This window comes from Camarhynchus parvulus, chromosome 5, assembly GCF_901933205.1.
Source record: "Camarhynchus parvulus chromosome 5, STF_HiC, whole genome shotgun sequence".
NCBI lineage: Eukaryota > Metazoa > Chordata > Aves > Passeriformes > Thraupidae > Camarhynchus > Camarhynchus parvulus.
Genome location: NC_044575.1, coordinates 18742578 through 18751462, shown reverse-complemented (window position 1 = coordinate 18751462; position 8885 = coordinate 18742578). Strand labels below are relative to the sequence as shown.

The following is an 8885-nucleotide window of genomic DNA, read 5'->3' as shown; positions in this document are numbered from 1 at the left end:
AAAATTCTGCCTACCTCTTAGAAAAAGTTAGCTTTATTGGTTTGGGAGCAAGACAAGCAGGCAGATTATAAGAGGTCAACGATGCAAGAACAAGTACATCCTGTGAACAATCCCTGTTTCCTTTGAGGCATACTTCCTCAGATTGTAACATAGTGTTGTTTTTTCACAGTGCCTCCATTCTGTTTATCCCTTCACAACCTCCACGCTTACTGCTGGTGTTAATAAATGCCCACACTTACTAGTGCAGGACGTTATGGGTTATACAGAGAGTGCCATTACCTTCCTGGCACTCGTGACAAACTGACCTACCTTGATTCATCTAAAGACTGAAGCAGGGTCAAGAGAATGTGATTCTGGTTTCCTAGCTCTTTAACCCCAACCTCTAACCACTACCCCATGCTTTTTCCCCACTGGGGTGCTATTGTTTAAACCACTAGCTGCAAACCCTTCATTTTGGAAATAAAAAATTAATATTTCACCATCCTTCCCTTCACTTTCTGTTCTATCCTTGTGTGTAGTATGGAATCTGCTTCTCTACAAGAGTAAACCCTGTTTCCTGCCAGGCTTGTGAAGCCCAGTGGAAAAAGCATTTATATGTTTGCATTTCTCACTGTGCAAAATTCTGCTTACAAACCAACAGAGATGGAAATAAGGATGGGGATGTGACAGAGGCAGTGACAGGGAAATACCATAGGTTAGTGATGCCCTGGATCCAGATGTGCTGGAAGCCACGCAAGGCAAAGAGAAGACATTCTCTCTCAGAAAGAGGACTTATTTAAATCCCTTACAAAGGGAAAGACACAGCTTGCAAAGATAATGGTCCGTCTGGCTACCATAGTGCCATGATAAATCCTTCACCTCCCGTTCCCGCTGGCGGAAAGCAGCGCGTTTACAGCTCAACTCCGAGGCAGAGCTTTGCACTGAGGACAGAAAACGCCCGAGTGGAGCGGCAGGGGCAGTGCCACACACGGAGAGCCTCCCTGTCCCGGTCCGCGCGCCCGCCCGTGTCCCTGTCCCGGCTCCCGGTCCCGGTCCCTGGCCCCGCCCCGGTGACGGGCGCGTGATGGCGGCGGGCGGAGCGCGGCGGCGCTGACGGCGCCAAGATGGCGGCGCTGCGGGACGGGGACTTCGCGGCGCTGCAGATCCTGCTGAAGGTGAGCGGGGCCGGGCCGCGGGGGCCGGGGCCGCCGCTGCCGGGCCGCGGCTGAGCGGCCCCGCTTTGCTCCCCGCCAGGCGCCGTCGAAGGACGCTGTGCGGCAGCTGTGCCAGGAGTGCTTCTCCAGCCCGCCCGCCGCGCTCGGCCCGCTGGCGCAGCGCGCCTGCCCCGGGCTCGCCGTCAGCGCCGAGGAAGCGGAGCAGGTAGGGCCGGGCGGGGCAGCCGCCGGTCCCGGCGGGAGGGAACGAGTGGGACTGTGGCGGTGCCAGCACGGGGCTGGCCCAGGCCCTCGGGAACTTGCGGGAAACGAGATGGGCGCGGGAACGGCGACTCTCGCCCGCGGCAGAAGGAAACGGGCTGAGGCTGCGAACCGGGGGGCGCTGAGGAGCTCAGCCCCATCCTGCTGAGGCTGTCGGGCTGTACTTGGATGCCCAGGGCTCTGGTGGTGAGGGTCTCCAGCATAAGCTGTGTCTCCTGGCTAAGAGGGCCCGTCCTGTGGTGTATGTAATGCAGCCCTTCTCTTGCCTCTTGACAGCTGGTGTCTGCTCTGCACAACCTCACCAGGCACGTGGTGTACCGCGGCTTGACCGGGGCAGAAGACATCCTCCGTCTCTTCCCAGAAAACTTCCACCAAAATCTGAAAAACCTCTTGACTAAGATAATCTTGGAGAATATGTAAGTGCTATCCACCTGCCATTTGCTTTCAGCTGGAGATTTAAAGGCTTTGTATGTGGTTTGATACGTGGATAGTTGGCAAGGTGAGTCTTGTTTCTGTAAATGGCCAATGAAACACAGCCATGGGCACACTGAGTTTTCCCATGACTTTGAAACAGACGTGGGCCATGATAAAACTTAGAAGGGTGGATTTCAGCTCTAGAAAATGCAGGTAGTACCCAGATATCCATCCACTTGTCACCATGGCTCAGGTGCAGAGTCACTGGATGTGATACAGCATACGTGAGGTGGTGGCAGGGGAAGGCACTTCTGCTTGCACATCTTAGTGCTTGGAGCCCATGACTTTGATAAGACCAGGGAGGAAGGTGTGGGCTTTAAACGAGCTGCCCTTCCAGAAGAAGCCATGGTTGGTCACCAGTTTGCCTGCCATTAGCCACCAGGCCCAGCCTTTCCATGGCACTCAGTAGCATAGGCAGTCTCTGACTTCTGTTTTCTGCTGGTGACCCTTCAGTCAGGGATAAGCCATGCTAAATGCTTACCTCTTTTTTTTCTCCTCAAAGCACTGTTGATACTGTTTTCTCCACTTTTTCACAGCTCTTCTTGGAGAAATGAAGCACAAGCCAGTCAGAGTAAGTAGTAATCTCAGGAATGAGATTGTCTGCTAGGAAAGAATGGATTATCTTAGTATTGTATTTATGAAGTATCTGACATGCATTACATAGGGATCAAGGCAGTGGTCCAAGGCAGACATTCCAACAAATTGATCTGTGTTAACATAAAAAAGTGAATGGTTTCCTGCCCCTCCCAATCCACCAGCAATCAATCTTTGCAAATTAACATACAAGGTTTAACAGATGTATTTTGTGTTGTTGCAAATGCTGCCAAGTGCTGGCCCTGACAGACTGTGAACTGGAATTTGTTCCAAAAGCAGGAGCAAGGCAGCCAGTTGTCACTGCCCCCTGGAGCTCTGTGCTGGGAAGCAGCAGGGGCAGGGAGAGAGAGCCTTTCCCCAGACAGAAAAAAGATTCAGTTATTCAATAAAGCACAGAGAGAAAGTGACTTGAGTGTCTGTAGTCAGTAGGAAGGCTAGCAATCAACCCCTGGGGAAGACACTAAGCATCTTACAATAGGCAGAATCCATACAGGCTGCAATTGCCTACTGAGACAGCCCTTCCCTAGCAGCCAAGTTAGACTGGTGTTTCTTTCCTTGGGTGGGCCCAAAAGGTCTCCAGCTCTGAGCTATTGATATCAGTAATGCACCTGTTAAATGGTCTCTGCTAGGCTGCATGTAATTAGGATGATATTTGAAATATTTTTAAGGAATGTGAAGCAGTGTATTTGCTGTACTTCAGGATGCTTTGGTTGGGGAACTTGAAATAACATGTTTTATACTGCCAGATTTTACAAGCTTTCCTGAGTGCTTTCTTACCAGTTTCTGAGCAGAGCAATAAGCATGCAGGTGCCAGAGCAACTCACAATGAAACACCAGTTGAGTGTAGCAGGCAGCAAGGCAGGGCATAAAGATGGGGAGAAGACATCTTACTGCTCTCCTTCTCCCAGCTGCTTTGGAAATTTACCTCTGTTTCTTGCACTAAACTGTCATTGCATGTAATGATGGGAGAACCCTTTTTGCCCTTCTGTGTCATGAGGAGGTCTTTAGAGACTGGCTTATTCCAGAGTAAAATGATGGGAAACCATGTAGTAGGAACTAAACTTGTACACTTCCCAGAGCCAGAAGTGGAGAGGCCTGTGCATGGTGGTAGTCACAGGTTGCAGGGTCTGGTATCACCATGTGCTGCTGAGCCTAACAGAGCCATTTTTAATCCCCCAGTCTCCCTGCCTCGGCTGGTGGACATGGACTGGAGGGTGGACATCAAGACATCTTCAGACAGCATCGTAAGAATGGCAGTCCCTACCTGCCTGCTGCAGCTAAAGGTAATGGCAGTGGCTGTGAAGGACCCACATAACAAAGTCCAACACCTAACTTGCCAGGGAAAACCAGTTTAGACAGGCATCTGGTGCTTGCCTCATGCCGGGTGGGCCATTAGACTTTCTCAGAGATGATACCTGAAATGCCACAGAGCATGGGAATGGTGTCTCTGATGAAAGCTCTCTTGCACAGAAGTTTTGTGTGCATGAGGATGTGAGAAGTCACCATGTTTGTTCCTAGTCACCATTGTTTTCTACAGAAAAAAAGAAGATAAATCATGAAGCCATCATCCTTTAATTCTAAGCACTCCATCAGCATGTTTAGCTGACTTCATTAGTTGGGAAATGACTTGAGATTACTACTAACTGCCTTCATTAGCTACATCTATCATTTGGGAAGTATACCTACCTTACTGCTCTTGTACTGCTTGTGTTCTGCAGAGTTTTGGATCCCCCCAACCAATAAAAATCAGATGAATGAGATTAAGAGGAAGAATTAAAATCTAGTTTCTGTATGCGGGGTGGGGTTATTGTGGTATCTCTGTGGTATCTGCTGAGATGCTTTTGATACAAATGTGGCTTCCTGCCACAACTATCTTCAAAATATCCCAATACTCATGGCAGTAGGTGCTCACTTGCACTCTGTCAATGGGAGTGCACTTCACTAGTAAGGCACACAGCTTAGAAAATGTGCCAGGGTTCTTCAGGATGGAGCTGGATTCCAAATTCAGACCAATTTGTTTAATCTATGTATTAAACACTACATTTTGTAGCGGCTCTGGAAGAACAACACATAAATTAATTTTTCATACAGCTAACATCTGCATTCCTATTTTAAGATTCAGGAAGATGCTGCCTTATGTGGAAATAATCCTGTTGTTTCTGCACTGACTGTGGAACTGAGCAAAGAAACCCTGGACACTATGTTAGAAGGTCTGGGAAGGATTCGGGACCAACTTTCTGCTGTTGCAAACAAATGAATGCTCAGGGCATGGATTCCAGCAGAAAGGAAGGGAAGTATTCTCTACCTACAGCTGTCAGAAGTTGCAGCCTAATGTAACACGTTGTCTATTTCAGCAAACAAAACTAAAGAGGTTTTTTCCTTGAATTAATGAGATAGCTTTTGAAAAGCTAACACTCAAATACTCATTTGGTTGGATGCCAAGAAATGGTTTCCTATTATGTTGTTGAACAAAAGCTGTTCACCATTTCAGAAGAGGATTTCAGGGCTCAGAGGTTGGCTTAATTACAAGGGTCATAACTGGAAACAGCAAATAGCTGCAGCCAATGAAGCAAGTTCTATCTCTGTCCTGAAATGAGAATCTGAAAGGCTCTAGCTGGGTAATGGGCTGCCTTCCAACAAAAGGAGGGTGCTTCTGTCTGGAATGTGCATGTACTGAGGTGCCTGATGGATGTAGCACTCTCCCTCTCAGTGAAGCAGAGCCATGCTGGAGATTGTTATTACAGGATGATGTGCTGAAATAGGGCAGTTATGCTACAAAACATTCCCTTCTGATCAGCTTCACAGCACCATTTGCAAAATGACTGTTCTCATCATCTTTAGCAGAACTAATTTCCTCCTTCTGTTTAAAAAAGGAGTTCAGGTAATTCATGTTTGGGGTTTATTGGACTCTGGGCTTTGTCTTTGCTGCACAAAAACCAAACTGGGAGAATAAAGAATTGAAGGCTGTTTTCTGTGCTGTAGGAGACCCCTCTGTAGCAATATGTGCCTATACTTCTTCAAAGTGTTCTGTTGTTTGTGTAAATCTTCATTTAATTATTAAAGAATGAACTGCTAATTGATTTTGTGAATCCTTTTCAGTCTGGAAGAGATGTTGTCCTGGGTTACCTCAGCCTCTCTGTGATGGTGCCAAGTTTCTAGGCTGGTTTAATGGATGTTCCTGTTTGTTGCTGAAGAAGGATCTTTTGTTTCCTATTCAAATTGATTCATGTTTGCAACTTCCTTCTCTTCATTGTAATACAGTTTCAGGGCACCTTCTTCCATGGGCATCACCTCTGTACAATATTAGAGGATTATCCTGACCCTAGAAGTTTATAAATATGTGTGCATTGCGAGTGTGGAGGAGTTACATGCAGAAAATCAACAAAATTCTTTCTGATGAGCTTCTATAGAAGTCTATATCCTAATGTGTTTATGGCAAAATCCAATCTTTCCTGCAACACTGGGCTCTCCTCCAAGACATAAACATTGTTTATTGTGTTTGGAAACACAGAATCATTCAAGAAGTATGCATAACTACAAGAACTTTGTTAATTAATTGTACACATCCCCCCAAAGTGCAGGCTAGAATATAAGTGTAAGTGAAGGCTGTGCCTTTAAAAGATAATGGAGCTCATAAAATGCAGCTCATGCATCAAGATCAACTGGGTGGCAAGTCCCTTGTTAATGTCTTGGGCAAAGATTATAATGCTTAGTATGGTATCAAGGCAAACTGGTACATTTCATGTATGATAGGGACATCTCAATGGAGGAGATGGATATTTAAGAGTATGTTCTGTAAGATTCAAGCTGTGAAAAACATCTCTAACAGTACTTCAGTTTAAGGAAATTTTGTTGCCTTTGCAGCCTAGCCTTAAAAAAAAATTAAAACGAATAATTTATATAAGTCTTAGAAGGTAAGGATTACTGAGGAGGTAAATAATTCAGGATGAACTACTGCAGTGTTAGAGGAGCTGAGGAAGTAAAAACACAGAGGAAATCCTTGAGGAAAATACTGAAGTTATAATCAAAAATGTAGGATCCAATGCAATGAAGAACTGATAGTTGTTCTCATGTAAAACAATTATACAACTATAGAATAGTTGTAAAGAAAATGAAGATTTAAAACTTTTCTGGTGGCAGAGTGGAGCTTTCTGCAGGTAGCTAAAAGTTGCTTGTGGAGTCTTAACAAAAAGGAGTGTGCCCACTGAACCAGAGACGTGCCAAACATCTGGCGACTCCAAGGGGTAGATGTCAAGTCATTCTGCAAGAAGACACTGGTATTTTCTAGCCCAATATTTAGGATGCTGTGAGAGCTTGCCTTCAACTCTTTGCCTAAATTGTTAGGTATTTTATTGTGGACCCTTATCTCCTTAGCCAGAAGAGCTGAAACTGCTCTGAAAAAGGTACATAAAACAAAGGAGGCTGAGTAGGACTGTCATTACCCAGACAGCAGGAGAACTTCACATTAAAGCCCTTTTTACGGAGACTGCTACACAGAAAGAGAATAAATTGCCTGCTACTGCAGGCAATCAGATGTGATCTTTTTCATAAAGTTACTGCTCTCTTAAAATGAGTTAGATTTTCATCCTCCTTCCACATATTGCTGCTATTTGGTAGGGCTAGCCTAAGAGATGATGGAGTCATCTCTTCTCTGTTACCAGTTTGTTACTGTGCCAACGCTGTCCTCTTTTGCTTACTCTTTCTTGCCTTTCCATTTTTCAGTCCTATTTAAGAAGACAGTAATATCCCTGACCACTTTTGATGACTAAGCCTTGTAAGCTCTATATTCTGTGCCTTTCAGAATTGCAGTGGCCATTCTTCACTTAACAGTTTGCATCTCCCTTGAATGGGGTCATGACCACAAGTGTTTCTGGAGGATTGTCCAAGGACATTACTAAAGAATGAACTGTCATAGTATGTGAATCACCTGAATGAGCTCCTGCCAGGAAACCAAAAGCCTTCATCATGAAGTGGAGCTTAAAAGCTCCATCCTCATTCCAGTATTTGAGAAACAGAAAATTCACTTTCTACATGTACACTTGGTAATGATGTAATTCCATTACAGTAAGAAAAACAGTGATAAACTGATTTGTAAAACACAGTATGCAAGTTAAATTCAAATTGTAATTTCACAATCACACATTGTGTTGAATCTGTGTCAAAGTGTTGAAAAAGCATTATAAACAATAAAGCCTACTTTGTATTATTCAAAACAACACAAACAATGCTAGCTTTTATTGCAAAAAATTGTGCACTTTAGGGTGTTCAGACTGAAAATTGTGTAGGTGTGATTGAGAGCAAGAAAAGCTTAGAAAGAAAATGCCTTTAAGGTTCCTAGCTTCTACTTCAATTACTGATCTTTAAACTCTGGTTTAAAACTATAGAAGACTTTCTAACACTCATGATGGTTTGGTAAAGATCTAATAATTACTCTATATTTAAGTTTTGAGTTTAATACATGAAATTTATATATATTCAAGCTCTTCTGAAACTAACATGTATACAAAGTGTTTGTTTATAACTGAGGTCTTACTGTTTCACATCAAAGTTATTTTGTTACTAGTAATCTGGTTTGGAATTGTTTTGACCTAGGTTAAAAATGTTAGTTTCTATTTTTTTGCAATCTAATTTTCACTGGATATAATAAAGTTTCTTTAACAATATAGATGGGGCCACCTGCCCAGATCAGGACTGAAGAAGGCATTTTGGGATCAAGAGACCAATCTGGGATAGCCCTCTTGTTAAACAAACATCTCTCTTAAAAACCACAACAGTTCGGCTTAATCTCAGTTTAAGTTTTTGGAACAAGCAACAACATACCTAGTGGTGTAAATTTGTCGGCTGTTCTATAACTATGGTATTCTGAGTTAAAATAACCCCTACAAAAGTAGCAGTTTAATACATTTACCACTCTTTTTTATACACCCTTAAAAGATTAATCTCACTAGGCTGTAGAGTGGCAGCACTTGAAGTTGAGGAATCCCACCTCCCCAGACTCTTTCCTAACATTTTGACCCCTTAGTCAGAAACTTTAGTCCACGACACAGTAATTACACAAACTCATGTATTTTTCCCCCCGTGTGCACAAATGTTGTGCAAGTAGTTGCTGATTTTTTGCTCTGTTTTTAATTTAAGAGATTAATAATGCTTGTGACACTCAGGCTTGCCTTACTAACTGATTTCTCCAAGGTATAACTTGGTTAACATTATGTAATTTAGTCTCCATTATCACTGCACCAACACAGCCCTGTATCATTACAATGCAAGACCTTGGCTTACCCACCATCAGTATGTGCTCACCCTGCCCAGGATTTCCATCTGCTCTCATGATTCACATTCATCTGGCCCCTGCTTGAAGGCAGCTGCACTACCATCACCAGTGAATTAAACCTCACAAACTCC

The 8885-nt window shown here is 44.1% G+C and overlaps 1 protein-coding gene across 2 annotated transcripts; it reads left to right on the top strand.

Moving 5' to 3' along the window:
- The first annotated feature begins 1051 nt into the window (after positions 1-1051).
- COMMD9 (COMM domain containing 9) lies at positions 1052-7705 on the top strand. 2 transcript variants are annotated; one of them, XM_030950289.1, is made up of 6 exons: positions 1052-1154; positions 1234-1359; positions 1692-1831; positions 2426-2460; positions 3663-3766; positions 4600-7705. In XM_030950289.1, the coding sequence occupies exons 1-6, from the start codon at positions 1104-1106 to the stop codon at positions 4738-4740; spliced, it is 597 nt and encodes a 198-aa protein (XP_030806149.1). In that variant the 5' UTR covers positions 1052-1103; the 3' UTR covers positions 4741-7705. The 2 variants fall into 2 exon arrangements, with proteins under 2 accessions (XP_030806149.1, XP_030806150.1); XM_030950290.1 differs by lacking the exon at positions 1234-1359 and having other exon boundaries at positions 1103-1154.
- Positions 7706-8885: the final 1180 nt, after the last annotated feature.